General features: G+C 36.6%; 1 protein-coding gene across 5 annotated transcripts in view; it reads left to right on the forward strand.

The window, feature by feature from the left end:
- The window catches only part of LOC135073749 (uncharacterized), a 54,025-nt gene that overhangs the window by 22,262 nt on the left and 12,792 nt on the right, over window positions 1-18,971 (forward strand). For 2 of the 5 annotated variants that reach the window (XM_063967915.1, XM_063967917.1), the window contains exons 3-4: window positions 5,092-5,360; window positions 18,405-18,484. In XM_063967915.1, the coding sequence (XP_063823985.1) occupies window positions 18,476-18,484 (9 nt within the window). In that variant the 5' untranslated portion in view covers window positions 5,092-5,360; window positions 18,405-18,475. Of the gene's footprint in view, window positions 1-2,891; window positions 3,074-4,885; window positions 4,990-5,091; window positions 5,361-18,404; window positions 18,485-18,971 lie in introns of those variants that run through there. The other 3 variants (XM_063967919.1, XM_063967918.1, XM_063967916.1) reach the window with 3 other exon arrangements.

Below are 18,971 nucleotides of genomic sequence, written 5' to 3' on the forward strand. Positions count from 1 at the left end.
GTTGCTCATTGCTAGACTTGTTTTGCAATTTACAGGCATAAATATTGAAATGGCTTTTAATGTTTCACTTTCAGTATGCCAAAGACTCCAAAAGTTCAATATAGCATAGAAAATTTGCAAAAAGCGATCGAAGCTGTACAAGATGTATCCAACAATTTATCTACTGAAATTGCTGAAAAATATGGTTTGGCTTAAAAAAATTGATAAAAATTCAAACGCAAATACAAAAAATGAAAATCCTACGTTAAATCTACTAGTGAAAATGTTAATTGTAAGGAAATAGATACAACTTTAGGGAAGAATAACCAACAGCTAATTGAACATTCTGAGCAACCACTTGAACTGATATCAAAGAAGATAAAAAAATAAATACATATAAAATTCAAATTTTTGTGTCATCTATGTTTTGAAATAGATGATTCTGTCTCTACCGATTCTGACTCATCAACATCAGCTCAAGAAATATTTGATAATATAGTTAATAAGGCCAAACGCAATTTATTTTGTAATTTTGAAGTCTGTACTACTAGAATTTAAGTTTAATGTTTTGTTTTGTTTATTTAAAGCCAATTTTGTCATTTTAAAATTGATTATTTTGTTTTAAGATACTGGGCAATTACTGTGGTTTGATGTGGGCAATTAGTGTAAGTAATGGGCAATGACTGTACTTTTTGGAGGATTTTAAATTTATTTCAATATTTTCTAAGTTACGTAAGTTTTAACTAAAAACTGTTAATATTCTGTTTAACAGTTTATTGAGTTATAAGAAAAAAGTCATAAATGGTCGATAATTAAAATACTTTCTTTAATTTTTCATCTCAATGTGTTTGAAATCTTTAAGTGGGCAATAGCTATATAGATACGGTTTACCCTACGTGTATCTTTCCATAATAATTCCAAAAATTATTCGAGTAAGTAATAATACGAGAATATTTGTTAAGAAGCTTAAGTTCTTTGTAAAAACATACGAGAGTAGGTATTCGTTACGAAGCAAGTTGATTCTTGAGTTCTGGCGACTCTACATCGAAATCTCACGGTAAAACGCTTGATAATGCCAAAAATGCACAGTTTTAACTGTAACGCCAAATTCACCAGCTACGTGAATCACATACTGGTATATTCATTACGGTTTGAGCGGTGTGAATACGTAAAAGAGTTTTGTGGGCCGCGGGTTGGTCAGGCCGAGCGCTCGCGTAACGGACCGCGGCCACCGTTTCTGAACCGCTCTTATTCCACAGTAAGTAATCCAATTTCGGCCACTTGGGAAATACCGATTGTGCTTTTTTGCGGCAAGTGCCGTGATTACAGAAAAGAACTAGCATTTAACTCACTATAAATGTATACCTACTCCAGATTAATCCATCTGATTTTCGAATTATATTTTCAATGTAAGAGGATCCAATACCCTCCCACATCTCTTCATCCTAATTACTAATACCTGTGATTTTCTAATTCCATTTTCAATGATAAGAGGCTTCAACACCCACGTTATATTTTTTTGTAAGAAGCCTCGTGGAAATTTAGGTAATATTTTTGCAGAATAACATTAAAGCCTGTGTGGGCGACACGTTAAATCTTCTCGTGTAGGCAGGACTTCTATAAGTCTCGTTTGATTTCACCTTTGATTTTTTTAATAAGAGTATTCAATACCTAAAAGATTGGGTAAATAATCCGAGATCAAAATCCTTTGAAATACCATACCTTACCTGAAAAGCAGTCTATTGACTGCATGACAATGTAACTGAAGTTACTAATAGTTTCCCTTCCAGGCAAGATCTGCAGAATCGATACATAGGGGATGGAAACGTGTGCCAAACCAAAGTACCTACTTACTTGGTGACATGGAGTCGTGTAAAAAGAATCCCATCAAAAACAATAAGTACTTGTCAAAAAAACCAAGTCTCGCAACTCAGTTGTTCTACGGTAAAAAGTTGTGAGATCTATGTAATACCAAGTCCAGGCCAGAAAATCTTTAACGTTTTACATAAATTATTGACTTGGCCATCGCACTAAATAATTTAATTTACACGTGTTTTCATGTGATTTCGATTTATCTACATATCTCTTTCAGTGAAACCGTCTAGCCTCCCGAGATAAGAAATAGAGACAAGTATATAGACGAGTAGGTATTGAAAATAATCTTCTCTCAGACTACCTTGAGAATTAGCAGCGGCGTAAACAGAGGGTCATTACCTCTGATATTCGCCCTCCAGGACGACCGTCGCCTATTCACTTCGGTTCGACCTACAATGTATGGCTGCGACCCTCATTCGATCTCTAAACCACCCCTGTCTTATTTTTATACTGCAACCTTCAATAAATGACAAGGCCCTGTTCTTCTCTAAAAGCCTACTCGTGTCGTGTATTAGTTATTTTAGACACAAAATAACAAGCTCGGGTAAATTTTTCATAACTTGACTAGACTTTTCAATTTGGGCATGAATATTCTAGTCATAGTTCTTACTAATCTAGGTACATAGTTTGTATTTTGCTTTGTTTATTAATACATTATACTCGTATTACTCGTAAATCATCATAATGTGTAGAATCACAAGTAGAATATTCCGCAATACCTAAACAAAAGACGTGGTTAAATTGTGTTGACAATGTCAAACTTGTTGACAACACACAAATGAATACGCGCATTTACATAATATATTTGAAACAAGTGAAAACTGTTGCTAAATCGATGAATGATGAACTTTATGTTAAGCGCGACCTCGTTGCGCAAAAAAGGGGTAACGGTAGTGACGGTAGTCTGCGGGCTCCCAGCACCGCACCGCACGGACCAAACCAAACTCGTCGACTTCGGCTTGGAAAGTAATCGCTTGGAAACTGGCACTTTCTCTAGAACAGGTCCCAGTCTCGCCGGCCGCGGCAGAATGTGCGCACACGCCGCTGCAACGCGAACTCATTGCAAATAGCTCGAAAAATACACGGCCGGTACGTGACCAAACCGAGATGGTTGCGATCTTGGTCAAAGCGCGTACATGGCAACTTGAGTTCACCTTGTGTTTCGTTTAACCTTTTCATCAACAGTTTTGCAATCAGAGTAGCATCAGCGACTTCAATTGTGAGTTATTTTCATCAAATTCTCTTCATATTCCTCAACGTCTTTAACAATCGAATCTGATTGATAAATTTTACATCCCAACTTAATATTATAAATGCGAAAGTAACTCTGTCTGTCTGTCTGTCTGTCTGTCTGTCTGTTACGCTTTCCCGCTTAAACCTCGCAACCGATTTTGATGAAATTTGGCATAGAGATAGTTTGAGTCCCGGGAAAGAACATAGGATAGTTTTTATCCCGGTTTTTGAAACAGGGACGCGCGCGATAAAGTTTTTCTGTGACAGACAAAATTCCACGCGGGCGAAGCCGCGGGCGGAAAGCTAGTTTTTTTATAAATTTTGCAATTGCCTAGTCGATTGACGGTCATTCAGTGAAAGGTTCGGCAGTTTTGCCACGAGTTGTATGGCGGCCATTAAAAATAAAGAACTGGCAAGGCGATGACTTGGCGTAGGAATGAAAAAAAACTCGAACAAGCGCGCGTAAGCGAGATAGACTGACAACCAAACAAGTGCGTTACCCCCACGAAGATTATCCAAGTCTTTATTTTTATTTATTTATCGTCGATACGTAGCGGTTCGAGCTTCGGAGCAATATGGCACGGGTGAACCAATAATATGCATCACAATCACGATGTTTGTTAATCGAAATTATTTCGTTTAACTTTTTCTTCGTTCTCTACTTAGACTTACCTATCGTTTGTTAAAATATTATTTCTATTTTGTAGGATCATCATTACTTAATGATGATGTGCTATCAGCTAATGAGTATGCATCAGTCCTTGGTCATTGCGCTTATCATTCTGTACATTAGTTTTATCTCTATTAACTACTTCCTCAATATTTGTTTTTATTTTTATCTGGTTGGTTACAGAACTTACCGTTATGTTTATGTATTAATTAATTCCGTGTTAATACTGATCATTTCTTACTTACTCAACTTATTTGATATTCTTATGTCATATTCTTTGACATTGTCTGACATTCATTCTGAATAATTGTAGCCAATAATGTAAATAACTATCAACTAATTCACTAATCAAGCTTTATAACATTGGAATTAAACAAGGTAAATTAGACGAAAGCTGGTAGGTAATCTAAAAAAAGGTGTAACACATAGGCATATTATAGAAAAGAGAAAAGAAGAAGGAAGGACCTACGTAGGTACATTGTTTGTTATCAAAAGCATCCATCCATGTGTGTCTTTTCGCACAAAATTGGTGCGTTTCTTTCGTTATCTCATATTATCAAACATGGTTTATCTTCTTGTGGTCTTTTTAAGATATCTATCCTTATCTAAAAGGGCAAAACTTAGAATGATAAAGCATCAACATTGTATCAACTTCTGGCTATTAGAATTTGTCTGTTGATCAAAAAGGCACTCGCAATTCGATAAGCATTGTTGCTGCTAGCTGTAGCAACAGCGAGATGACCTTTACGCTCGAGCGCGTGGCCATGAGAACTCCTGAAGGTTGTGCCTACTTCTTGGATGCTCGCGCAGCCAATTCGCAATTGCACAGATCTATCCTTCCTTAAATGTAACACTACACTAGAACAGATTATTATAAATAGTAACAAAGTCACAGATACTAATTTTATTACCACAAAAACTTCTGCCGCTTTTAACAAAGACAAACTTTGTACATTAATGTCGCACAAAAACTGCCTACAATCTTCTGATACTGCGGTAGTGTGTGTGTCAAGTCAAGCTAATAGGTCGACCAACCAGTCGACCAGACGCTCTCCCTCCCTCTGTCCTCCGTCTGTCCCCTCCCCGGCTCCCCCATTGCGCCAACCAGAACCAGTCCGCGTTTCGTCGGCGAGCTGTTCGTACGTCTCGTGCTTCCGTTACTCGGCACTTCTTTACGTCATACTTCATTTTGTGCTCATTTCTAAATTCAAATGAGTTCTCAAGTCAAGTAGGTACTTTCGTGTTTTATCTTCTTGCATTCAATAACTAATATAAATGTGTTTTGTAATCTTCGTACAAGTCGTAAAACTTACTACCGCTTTGTCTTGTTACAGGTACCTAGTTGGAACTGGGTGTGAACCCAGATACGGTGTGTGGAGTTTTATGTAATCAGAATAATATTATTGAAGAAACTTTTAGTGAATAAATGACTTTAGTTGTGTGTGTGAACAACGGTAAATTTTAGTGAATTTATTTTACTGATTTAAATAGTGAAGTGGAACATCTCAGCTCCGACTGTTATTATGACCTAAAATTGTTCAGTGATCAGTGTTTTTCTTACTGGATTGTTGAAATTTGGATTAATCACTACTACATGGAAATTGTAAGTATTTTAATTTTTAACTTTACAGTTAGGAACTGAACCGTTCAATTTGAACATTCAGGTCATTAGATCGTCGAAACAGCATTATTGGATGGAAATGTAAAAGGACTAAAATCTTGAAAAACTTAATCACTCGAACATAAGCAAGAAGAAAATATTGCGATTTGAAATTCTTACGATTCTGTTACGACGAGAAAATGTTACAAGTAGAACAAACATTAATTCTCATAGTTTTTGTAAGGGACAGCAATCCGATTGTGATTCCAGAGTTGAAGCAGGTGCTTTTGAACATTCTGAGAATTCTCACGTCCCGCCAGAGATTATGTGCACACGCTTTGTTGGCCTTCTGTTTTATTTGCTATGTATTGTAGATAATAAATCGCTTATTGTGAATTGTTGAACAAGGTTGTGAAGCTAATGAGACGAGATCGCGATCATACGGGCGCCATCTTCACGAATTGACTGACGCGCATCACGACCTCGTGTGCAAGTTCACTAAATTTAGAACACGGTTGACATTTTGTGTTCTGTTGATTTAAATATTTGATCCGTGCTCGCGAATCTCGCATCCCGTTCGCGGTCTACGGTCGCTTTCTTTGTAGATTTTATGACATTTATTTTATAGTACCTAGTTAGTTCTTCTTTTAAACGGTGTAGTTAGTTTTGCTTACTATTTGATTTCCATTATTGCTTTATCTTTATCAGTAATTTTCAAGTAGTATTTTGTGATTGCTTGATTGAATAGTTCCCTGACGATGAAGATAACGATTATGACATCAGTGTGTTTATTAATTGCTTTATTCATGTGATTCAAGTTCGGTTGAAAAGAGTGTTTTGTTGTTGGTTCTTCCGTAAATTGATTCGTATTCCATCGAAGACAGTCGACGAAACACGAAACGATTGCATCGCGAACTTGCGTTACGGTTGCGAGAGCGCTCGAGCCTCGAGGTGGTGCCAAAGTGGGTCAAGGCACGCTTGCGGGCGGCCCGCGTTTCCTACTCGCCTCGCCGGCCGACGATATAAGGAAGACACTCGTTATTCATACCTAAGTCAAACTCTATTAAGACAAACTGCTTTTGAAAGACTTAACAGATAATCTCCGGTTATGGACGTTGCTGCAGTAATCCCATTTAATTGAAATTCTCAACTGAAATTCATGATTTTACTCGTATGTTTTGTTGATGGATGTTTAATGATGTGATGATCACGTATTATACTTCCTTTATTTAAAATGCTTTATTTGTCTGCTCTCTGACACTATTTATATGTAGGTAGCTAGTTCTTTACTTGAACGATAGAATTTTAGTCTTCCTTCCGACTGATAATATGTATCCATTGAACAAAACTAGGCCACTTTGTATTATCTATTCGTATAGATAGGTATTATTAGGTCAAGGATCCAAGATATTGGAAACTTAAGCGCGGTCCGTGGAATTGATGCTATTCACATAAATATCTAGTTGATTGTGAAATTTCATATCAAAGAAGCGAAAAAACTGGATTGATTTGGGGTTTTACGGCCAATCTAAGGTGTTTCGGGGAAAAGTCCAAAATTTGTCATGGAAAATAATAAATATCCTCTTTTTTGGATTCGGTCATTTGGTGTGGAATGTAAACAAACAAAACCAAGCTAAATACGCACACAGATAAGAACAGTTTGCTCTAGTTGTGATGTGCCTGAGCCGAGTACCGACCCACTTAGATACGACTATCACAAACACAGTTACGATAACGACCGACCACTTTCTCTAGCTCGTCCCATTTTCTGGAAATGTTCCTCGATGTTGATATTTATGTTACGGTCAAAGTGATAAATGTGAAAATTATGAATAATCGCCGGTTATTATGAATAATTACCGCATGATTTGGTAAATGTGATTAATATGAGGTCATTTAAGTGTGTATAAATCTAAATAGGCGGCTTAGGGGTGGCCCAAGGGCCACCCCCGCCGCACCCTAACCTATTTTTCACTTTAAATCAAAACATTATGTTATGGGCATCATAGAAAAGTAATATTATGCAAGAAACATTCCAAACTCATTATGCCAAATTATATTTATATATGATATCAAAACGTTCAAAAGTTTGGTTGTACACGAGCACGTACACAAGATGTTGCTCTCTTTTATTAAATTTGTTACCTACTAAGGTTGAATTATTAAATAATCACTGTTAAATGTGATTAATTTATCACTTTTACCGCGACTGTCGGTAATTATTCATAATAACCGGTTATTATTAATAATTTTCAATTTATCACATTAACCGTAACATTTATATGATTTACTGAGCTCCTTTCTGAAGCAACTGTTCCAAACCCACGAACTTACAAGCTACTACGACTAATCTGTTTATATGCAAGTTCATTTTTGATGTGAGCAGGAGATGACTAAGAGCCATCGAAAGAAATATTATTGTGACTCATTCCTTTGCCATCTCGACGCACTTACGCGAATAACTTTGAAACAATTCTGGGTATTATTTCGCAGGTAATCCTGCTTCGGATTAGGTTTGATATTTTTAACGTTAACATGGTATTTATTAGTACCTATATTTATTATTAGTATTTATTAGATGCTATTCGTAATATAAAACGTCCACATTGTTGTAATTACGTAATGAATATCATAGTTTAAAATGTTTGACCCGGTTACTGATGCTTGACGGTTGACTCCGCAAATTCCATAGCAGTAATATGTGTGAGGTGAGCGAGCGAGCGTCACGATCATCGAATATAACATTGACTTTCACATTTTGTGCCGCGGGTCGCTGATGTAACCGGTGCCCGCTGCGCCCGCGCCGCGATTAGGTAAACGTTGCGCGCGCCGCTTTCACCCCACTTTCACCTCCATTTCCGCGTTGCTTCTAACAGCTCATTCGTGATCATTTGCAAAAATCACAGCATTTTGCAACTTTAAAATCTTCAGCACTTGTGAATTAGTATTGGGATGTCCCTTCCTTTGTAAATAATGTGAAATCTGGCAAGTCTGAGCTCGCCCACAATTTTGTGGCTCGTGGCGCGTCTCTACTAGTTGATTTTATTAATACTTTTATTTGCTTAATTCTTCCTTACACAATTTTAGTTTACTAGAAACCCTTGATACTTTAAATCGATGTTATAATGAAATTAAGAGATATGTAATAGTTACTGCGGATACTCACTGTTAATGCGGAATAAGATTAGCCAGACTTAATTTATTTATTTGTATTATCATCAACAGATGGAACATCGTCTATTTGTATTTGCAGATACTTATCATAATATTCTGCGTTGTTTTTGTGACATAACTTCAGGGTAATGTCATGTGTCATAGAAGTTATCATATAGATAACACTTTGTGGCATCGCTTCCGAGTAACTTCGTGGTGATTTTAACTAGCTCACTGGCACAATAACCAGGCAAACTTGGCTGAGTTTTATACCGCTGCTATCTAACACATAAACTTGTTTCATACTGCGAAATTATATGTCACGGTCGTACAATTTGTGCGGGCTATTATCCTCTAACTTATGTTATGTGGTTTATTTTACACACGTTATTGTAGAACACACACAGACGCCATGATTAGCTGTTCGTAGAACCGACGACGTTGGGTTTAATTCCGACAACTTTGTAAGCGTGCTCATGAATCATCCATTTTTTGTTGCTAACCTTTACGAGAAATTCTGCTGTTGACTCTCGGGCATTCAATATCTTTCCCGATGACGTGGTCTACGATAACATTTTTAACGTCGTTTCAAGTCTAGTCGGTTGTTGGGTAAAGAATATTAAATAGTGTTTTGTTACAATTTAAAACATCGAATTTATTAATCTTTGTTTTGAAATGAAGAATGCAAATCGAATTTACAATGACGATGCATTGAACTTGAAATTGTTACAAATCTCGTATCGGGTGCGGAGTGAAGTTCGAAAGAGCGCAGGGGTCGGTAGTGAGCGTTGTGACATTGCCCTACTGACCCGATAAAATTGTTCTAGTCTGTCTGGTTCGCCATTCGTTTGTACAACTGCACTCCGTAACGCAATACGTTGTAAATTGTGTTCGTATGCCACTTCAGTTTCATTTATTGCAGTTGGACAGCGGTTTTAATTCATACCCATTACCTACCCATAGTACACATTTTAGGCCATGCTACGTGTATGACATCATATCCTTACAATGTGTTAGTTAGTACCCAACCTTCGTGGTTAATCGCTAGTTACAAATGCATATAATCAGAGCATGTCAGAGCATATACGGGAAGTCACGATAATATTCATATATGGATGCGTTGAGTTAGCAACAGCTATCTGATTAGCGACGTGCCTTATCTTATTGCATTGAATTAATTGAACATCAATGGGCAGATTGTTGATTATTATTATAACATGAATTCTTATAACAGTGTTGGTAAAAAGCCGTGTTCGCAACCGGTCCACGAGTTGTTTGCAAATTATCAGCTCGAGTCAGCTATTGACCTACTGACACACAATCAACTTGAAGGAAAACAACATAGGATTGCGTGTCTCAAACTCGGGCTTACACCAGATTTAGATTACTTTCGACTGCGAGCGGCCCATTAACAACATTCCTATTACCGTCATTACCGTGACCAATTAGATTCACGAAAATTACGTAGTTACAAGATTAACAAACTTGCAATTATTTGATTGGTGAAAATAACGACGTCAATTAATACAATTAAGAATTGTTAAGTTAATGATCCGATCATCTGACTTACCCCTTTAAAACGTTTTAATTCTCTGTTATTTATTTACAAATGGAAAAAGTGGAATCAGTGCTGAAGCCGAATGCTAAGCATGAACATTTTATGCGCAATGTAGGATGTTTTTTGTACCTATGAGCTCATGTTCTATCTGAACCAAACCGAATTATAGGCTGTGTTTGAACCAAATGTAGTTGAAATGCGGCCAAATAATTATTTAAATTTTATATTACTGTCGAAGACTGTTGATGTCGTCAGGCACCGTCGAATGAATTTTAAAGAGCAATAAAGTTGAGATAAAAACCAACATAGCGCTTCAGCGTCGCAATATAACTTACATTATGTTTTCGATTTCTTAACTTCTCCTTTTATATTCTCTTTTTTTCTTCTAAATCGAAAGCAGATAATAAGAATAGGTCAAATACAAAGTATATACCTAGTTCCTAGCACAATACTTATGGTGTCCCTCAAGGATCAATATTGGGGCTACATCTATTCCTTATTCCTTTCCTCGTGAATTATTTCAAAACGGACTAAGATCCTCATATTCCAATAAGTTTGGATGGTTTCATAAATCTTGACATATAATCGCTTAATGCATTTAAACTAAAATTGATAACAAAAGGGATGCCCAGGTTCATTTTCCAAGTAAACGTTGGAGACATTCCAATGAACGAGCTCTCGTTGTTACAGATCTCAAAATAGAACCAAATATATTATCGAGATCTATTTCTGCACAGCTGTTGAGTTTTTTACTACAGTAGAAGAATATATTATTTTCGAATTACTTACCTTTATTATCATAAATGTTAATTTTATTTGTTAATTTTGTAATATTTACTATTGGCTTTACCTAGCATTATGTTTGGGGTTTTTGTCTGTCCTGATATTTGGGATGTGTTGTTCATGTTTTTCCTTGAATGATTGTTTTGGAATTTCAGTAGTGTAAGGAAACTGCCTATTTATTTATTTTAGACTTGATTGTAAATAGTTTTATACGAACAATGTTCTTTGATGCATTAGAGCAATTTCCTCACCATCCAAAAGGAATTGAAGAACAAATACAGGAAGCTGGCCGTATCATGTTAGTCGGTCGTCGGCCATAAACAATGCGGATCTAATTATAGAGGGCGCTAGCCGATTGGAAATAGAACGCGAATGTGGGCCACAGCCGCGCCCGCGCATCACCGTCCTCTGGAATGAACCTAGCAGACGATGGGACGATGTATTCGGCATAACGTGCTGTTGGATTCATTGACATAAACAACACTCAAAATACTGACCCAGTTTCGTCTCAGAAGAGAAATGTTAATGGTTTCTCTCGATCTTATTTATGAATAGGGGTGGATATGGATGGATTCAATTTGTCACAATCAAACTTTTCTCAGGATTTCCCGAACTTAAGATTGTTTGTGTTTGAAGCTGATCTTGACGGCACGGTCACCCGCATCGCATGGCACTGACTATGAGCAAATCCCCGTAAAGGCTTTCTAGGCTTTTGATGTTTCTAACGAATGAGTACGACGACCTACCTCGTGAGTCACACACATCCATGGCATATTATTATAGTTTTATGAAGCTAGGGAAATATCTTGTGTAAAGAGAGTCCTTGTTCCAATTTAACCACATTAAAGAGGAGAGATAGAATTCCTGTTAAATCTCAATCAAGTCTGTTGATCATCATCACACACATGATCACACATCCATCATACATCATCGAGGCGGTGATTGTGATTGCCTTTGTTTGATCCTAGGGGATATTTGTTTAGTAAATCAATTACTGCGTGCCCACGACAGGTGCAATTCGCGTTAAACTGGAACTAGGGTGAGGGCGAAGCGGCATAATTTGGTTGCGCGCGCCCCCGACGCGGCGGCACGCGGCGTGAAGGGACACCGTTAAGGCCGGGTAGCAGAGAAAATGGCGAAAATGAGGTTTTCATTTTTCATTTTTGAGGTCCTAAACAGTAAAATTAAAGGCTAAGATTTTTTTTGGGCATAGTTGAGGATATTTTCTAGGGCTATTAACGGATGGAAACACGATTTGATGAAGTTGACTCGATAGAATAAATTCCCAAAGTTACCTCTATTCGTTTTCTATATATGGTTTTATTTTTAAAATAAGCGATTTGAGATTGTGAATCTTTTACTAAACTAAAGTTCAGAAATAACTTGAGGGCTTTTAACGGATGAAATTTTTATATTGCGTCTTATTTAGTTACTATGTTAAAAAATGTGGAAAAAATCGCCCATGACGGCTTGGACAATCTCAATCAGTCGCGCGGTGGCGCTTACGGAGGACGGACGTGTGTCAGTTTTTTGGCTGTGACAGTTCGCGATTTGTCAATATTTTTGACAATGATGACTTTGATGAGTCACAGTATAATAATATCAGTGTTACTGGAGAAAGTTAAAATTTTTGATAATTAAGAATTATGAATTTTGTCTACCTATTGAAATTTAAATCGTTGGCATCCCTTTAAACTAAGACTCTACTCATGATACATAGTACATTCCTCAAATATGAGACAAAACCAATGAGTTAAAATTACATTTTAATAGTACCTACCTAGATACACTCTTTAGAAGAGCACACTGACACAAATAAATAATAAAAAATTAGGTCAGTGGGTCAAATATAGGGGCAGCTGCACGTCACTGAAAGACGATTCTGTTTACTCGGCATCTGGGCTGGAGAATATGAATCCTTGCTTACAGATGCAGATGTAAATAGAGTTATAAATGGACAAATTTTACATGAAATGTTTAACAGAAATCAGTTAAAAGACACGTACATGGAATACCAATAAGGTTGCGGAGGGAAAGCTACCTATTATAAACTAGCGGCCGCCCGCGACTTCGTTCGCGTGGACCTCGTTTTGTCCCCGTTAGATATGATGTTTTACCTCGTTTTACCCATGTTGATAGATGGCGTTTCACGGCTTCTCCCGAATGAATATTTACGAACGTCTTACCGTAGTTTGTCCAGTGCTGTAGATTTTAACCAATGACGATAGATGGCGCTTTTTAGACACGTCTTATTTATTTATTGAACTTTATTTGCCACATATCGTCATAATGTTAATCTGGGTTATAAACAATAATACTGTAAAGTTTCAACAAAATCCGTTCAGTAGTTTTTGCGTGAAAGAGTAACAAACATCCAGACATCATGACATCCAGACATCCAAACTTTCGCCTTTATAATATTAGTAGAATATTTCACAATCCAAACTAATATTTACTATTTAGCATTTACTTACAGTAAATATTACTTTGGATTGTGAAAGATTTAAAATAAAAAAAGAATAAAACAAAATAGGGTTTCAAATTACCTATCTATATCTAATATTATAAAGAGGTAAAGTTTGTGTGTTTGTATATTATGTGTTAAATTGTAAGGGGTAATCTACTGAACTGATTTTAAAAAATCTTTCACCAATAGAAAGCCACATTATCTGAGTGTAATTGGTTATATAAAAACCGAAAAATTCCAGGCGGGCGAAGCGGCGGGCGGAAAGCTAGTTTATTTATAATATAATGTAAGAGCATAATTATTAAAGTCGAAGTCAAACATTCTTTATTTGTGTGGACCTATATTAACGAGAGATTACAAGGCGTCAAATATTTCAAGAAAAAAATTAAAAACAGACTATTATAAAGCTAAATTTTGCTCTCATGGAGCCTTTACCTACTCTGACAAATTAAGACTTAGAGAAGAAACTAATAATAAAACTATTTAACTGTCCTGCAATGAAAAGCTTGATCGGGTACAACACCTCAAGTTATTTCAGAACTTAATTTCATTAACAGACTCCGAATATCAAATCGCTTAGGTATCTAAAGTCAAACGTTTCTGAAATGTCAAGTGGCATAAAGTTGGGACTAATGAATAACCCATTAAGATAGTAGCGCCCTCCTGTCAATGACATACCTGGAACGATAGAGTATTGGACAACTAATAAAAATGCTTTGTCCTAAATGACTGACGGATATCGTAGAGACCTGAAAGTTGGAAGGTGTGTTCTTTGTATGACGTAGGCATCTCATAAGAAAAGATTTTCCGAAATGGGGTCATGAAATGAAGGGGGTGAAAAAAGGGGGCAAAGTTTGTATGGGACAAAGTGATTCCTTGGTTCAATGTACTTGAAATTTAGCTTAACAATTCCTTAAAAATTCATCAAAGACGTGTGGAACGGGTAGAAAGTAATTTTGGCAGTCATTTTCTTCGAAGTTGATATCAATACTACCTAGTTAGTGCCTTTGATTTAATTACTTTTTATTTTTACAAGTGTTTGAAAACTCCATGTCAGATTGTGTACAATGTCAAGTGAAATCTCAAATTGAAATGTCTCAATCTCAATGAGGAGACTCTGTATTTATTCCTAAAATTCCCCTAACACCCTTTCGAATTCAAGACAGTGCAGTTTCCCCATCAGTCTGCTTCGTAATGACTATAAACAAAGCACAAAGTCAAACTCTAGGGACCTCTGCTTAAACTCCCATGAGTGCACAGAGGTACGCAGGTAACCGCGTGTGATGCTCATAGTAATTTTCGATACAGAACCCCGTACATACGTCATACATATTATAGAAAGAAAACACCCAGACCAATACAAACAAATATGTTTCTGCAAAATTTTAGTATGATATTTTTATTTATTAATAAACAAAGAGACTGCACAAAATTGATGCGTGTACTGATTAATGTTATTAACCACATGCAAAGCTTCGTGAATTGCAACAACTATAATTTATTATCCAAGCTCCAAATAATCGCTACTAAGAGTAACTTATCATAAAATGTTTTTCCAATCGCTCAAGCTCCCAAGGGCCTACCGATAGATCGGGTGACGTAATCTTGAAATTCTTTAAGCCGGCGCAGTACTTCCAGAAGGTCGGGCGACGCCACGGCCCCTTTGAACCGTGTTTACTTCTGCAGTTATATTTTATATTTATTCGATTCTAGAATATTATATTCCCAAAAAGTCTGAAAGTTGTTTTAATTTGTATCACTTGGTGATGATTTGTATTAGAAAGTGTTGTGAGTGTGACGCTTGAAGGGAAGGAAGTCAACTTAACCTAACCAACTGCGTATTTCTATACTGTGTAGCTGGAAATTGTGGCGGGAGCTCTTTGGCGCGCTGTCTTCGGCGAAGAATTGCGCGCGCAGATTTTGACAGCGCGAAATACCTACTTTAGCAGAAATACCAAGCCTTAATGCCGCGGGAATGTTTTAGGGTTGCTATGTTCTTGTAGGTATTTACTCGTAAAATTTTTATCCAAGTATCTAAGATGAAACTAAACAGGGTCTGTCCCTTGCAGAACAGCGAAGTGATACGATCGCGAGTTGACAAAGCGTGGCTTCCTCATTAAATATGATACAAACAAACAGTATGTACTCAGTAGAAATAAATGTAAACAGCACGCAAAATACGAATTCTCTCTTCTTAGTCGGGCACTCTTGTCAGAGTGGTCGTGGTTGCGCTGACGAGGTACATGGTGGGGTGATATCATCTCCGAGGGTAGCTCTCCTGGCGATGTGCTTCCATTTATGACAGTTAGAGGCGTCGTGAGTACACTGGACCATGGTGGACTCAGTGGCCTTTGTGATGGCGTCTATCCAGCGGGTTGGCGATCGACCGCGTGCTCTCTTGCCTTCCACCTGGCACTGAATAACCAGTCTCTCCATCGAATTAAATCATACAATTATATTAAGCATGTATTTCATCCGAGAGCTAAAGTCTCAGCAATACCAAATCCTTCTGCGCCATTTTTATGCATTCCGGGATCATTTTTTATCTGGCAACCCTGAGTGCATGTTTGCAAAATGGGTTCAGAGCTGCAGGAAAGATTAATCGACTTTGAAATTGGTTCGTGTTTATTTCTCTACGAGCATGCGTGTCCCTGCATTAAAAGTGCTATATTTGATACAATAGGTATGGTTAGATCACTGACCCCATCGCAACTGTGGGGTGGTTTGGTCCTGTTACAAATATTCTAAGAAAGGCAATCATTGGTATACCGTACGTATTTATCGTGTTTTGTTTTCGTACTTACTCAATGTTACGCACTCAGTCTTGTATAAAATATACTGCATTATTGATATGTTATCATAATTTAAAACGGATGTAAAGAACCAGTTGAACCATTATTGTTAAATAATTTCGATACCTTTTGTAAAATTTAAAAAAACTTTATGTTAAGGTAAGGAGGATACAATACCATGGTACAATTACTTATTCTGTGACAATACCTAATACCTACTAATGAATAGTCAAACGGATACCTCTGACTTTACAATTTACCTAGAGCTACACCAACAATGATTGTAGGTAGTAACTTACTACCTACAATCATTGTTGGTGTACTTACCTTACTACTAGTAAGGTTCTGTACTTGTTGATGTTATTCAGTTATTGGATGTTATTGTTATATAAATTATAAATAAATAATACAATTGTTATCTACAACTACCTGTCTACACATTATGGTAGTTTATCTTTCTTATCGCATGAATAATTTCATTATTGGTAGCTTAAAAATGCACGATCATTTTGGCCCTGTTGTTGGACTCGGTTATTGACCTTTGCGTCATGAAAAATAACAAAACTATTCTTTTTACTCTTGATTAAAGTTCAAACACTGGACCTGCAGCTTATAGAGATATTAGATACCTGCTCTAGATGTTCTCACCATAGATTGATGATGTCATACGTTAGCAATTATTTGTAGAAGTTACGAAATACAATACATTGGAGTCGCATTACTTGGTGTCGCAGACAAAAAGTCAGTGCGGACATTGCGATTCACCTTGTTTCGCGAGTGGCGGCCATTGACCCGCGCCCCAGCTGTGCGCGTCTGTGTGTGTACAAATAGTTTGCACACGTGACCGCTTTGTGGGTGTGTGCCAACGAAAAACTAATCTCCTATTCCCTTCGCCAACACTATGCCCCGATGATTCGCTGCAAGTGGAAACAGTGTGCAAAGTGCAATACTATGCAAATTAGTTCCGGGTTGTTTATACACATTTTAATTATAGGTTTATTTTCGGTACCTTACTATGCTTAAATGTTTGGAAGGATAGTCAACAACATCAACATCACACTGTATTATTACATTCTTGTTTCAAATTGCTGTTTATCTTCAGTACCTTCCGTGGTAGGCAAAGTACTGTGTGGTTACCGTACACCTTTTAATTAACGCCACTCAACTCAAATAATCACATTAGGTTTAGGTAGTAACCTCCTATTACCAGAGCTATTACATATTCTGTGAAATACGATACTTTTAATACAACATTTTTTGTTATTTACACTGCTAAAAAGCACCTGTACTCGTCATTTTGCAAATATGTACAATTATACGGTCAGCAGTAACGTATTTTATTATGTAATCTATAATTCCTATACAGCTATTGCATAATAAAAGTAACCTACTTCCGTGAATATGCTTACTGTAGTAAAATGAAAACTGGTGATCCTAGAATACCTACATCGATAATTCGATACGTAACAGGTTAATATTATTGTTGTAACGATATGCTTCAAGTAAAAAAGAAAGTATATAGGTAGTCATGGAATTGCAAACTTTCAAAATGAAAGTTAACTATTCAAGTTGTTGTTATCACAAATAAATCAAACGCACTAATTTAGCAAAATTATAAAATGATGTTAATTAGTTTTATTAAAAATTAAGTTATAAATACTATTCTTATAATCGTAGTCTATTAAAGTATACATAATGTATGTTCAGTTCAATAATGCAGCCGTTTACGTAATCCAAACAAAACAGTGTGCGTCAACAACACAGCGGTCGCCTATTTTGTATATATTTTTATTCATCAAACGCAATTTAAAAGTCAATTCACATGATGTTCTGAATCGTTTGTCAACGGATGTCGAATCTGGGTCAATGTCCAAGCCTCGCGGTGCAATCATTCGTCAATCGTCATAGACCGTCATTCATTCATCACCCGAGATTTGATAAAATTGAAAGTACCAAAAAGTTATGTGATAAGGGTATTTTAACATGAAGAAAGAAAACTGCAAAATTACACGAGCACTGTCATATAAAAGTTTAAACGGAGATCGTTAATTTACAAGCACACGTAATTAATTGCAAGAATGCATTTGATCGAAGACAGATACAAATAAATAATTTAGAGTTAATTATGTAGAGAATAGAGAAATGTTCTTTCTCTACATACCAAGACCGTTTATAATTGATTTATCGTAATTCTATGTAGTTGATTCGAATGATAATGTTTTGCATTTATAATTCGCATAAGTATGCGTCTAACAAGTTTAACGCGAAGTTTCATAAATATTTTTTGTTCGCAGGTAGTAAATGCAGTAAAACCGGAGTCATGAACGCGAATAAAGGCTGTCACTCGCATCAAGCTGGGTAGCCGATGTCAAAAGTAAGTAATTTTAAACAGTAATTACTTTTTCCGACCAGAAGAAGACTTGCTACCTTCATTGTTTAAAAGAAAACCGTTATCGTTCCCAAAACCCAAATTGAGTTTTCATGTTCATTCTTTTCAAGCGATTTCTGTGTTAGAAGTTTGATAAATTCAGTCTTTGTTAATATTTAGGTACTACTTATCCATTATTAAAATTTATTTATTAGTCTTCGTCCTTAGAGCACTACTGCTCAACTTTCTCATTGAGTTGGTCCTTAGCTATTCTCTTCTAACAGCTACTTATCAGTCAAGTTGCGCATATTGCTGTTGTACTTCTTGCTTGAACACTTCATTCGGCCATGAACAACTCTTCGGAAATTCCCTATCAGTTCTATTGAAGATAATTATAACTAATCATCATAGAATTTACCTTGTCCCTCAGAAAAATTTCGAGCATAGCCTTTGTCGTAGGACGAAGTTACTCAAGATTTATCTTCGATCATCC

Source organism: Ostrinia nubilalis, chromosome 8 (genome assembly GCF_963855985.1).
Source record: "Ostrinia nubilalis chromosome 8, ilOstNubi1.1, whole genome shotgun sequence".
NCBI classification, from domain to species: Eukaryota; Metazoa; Arthropoda; class Insecta; order Lepidoptera; family Crambidae; genus Ostrinia; species Ostrinia nubilalis.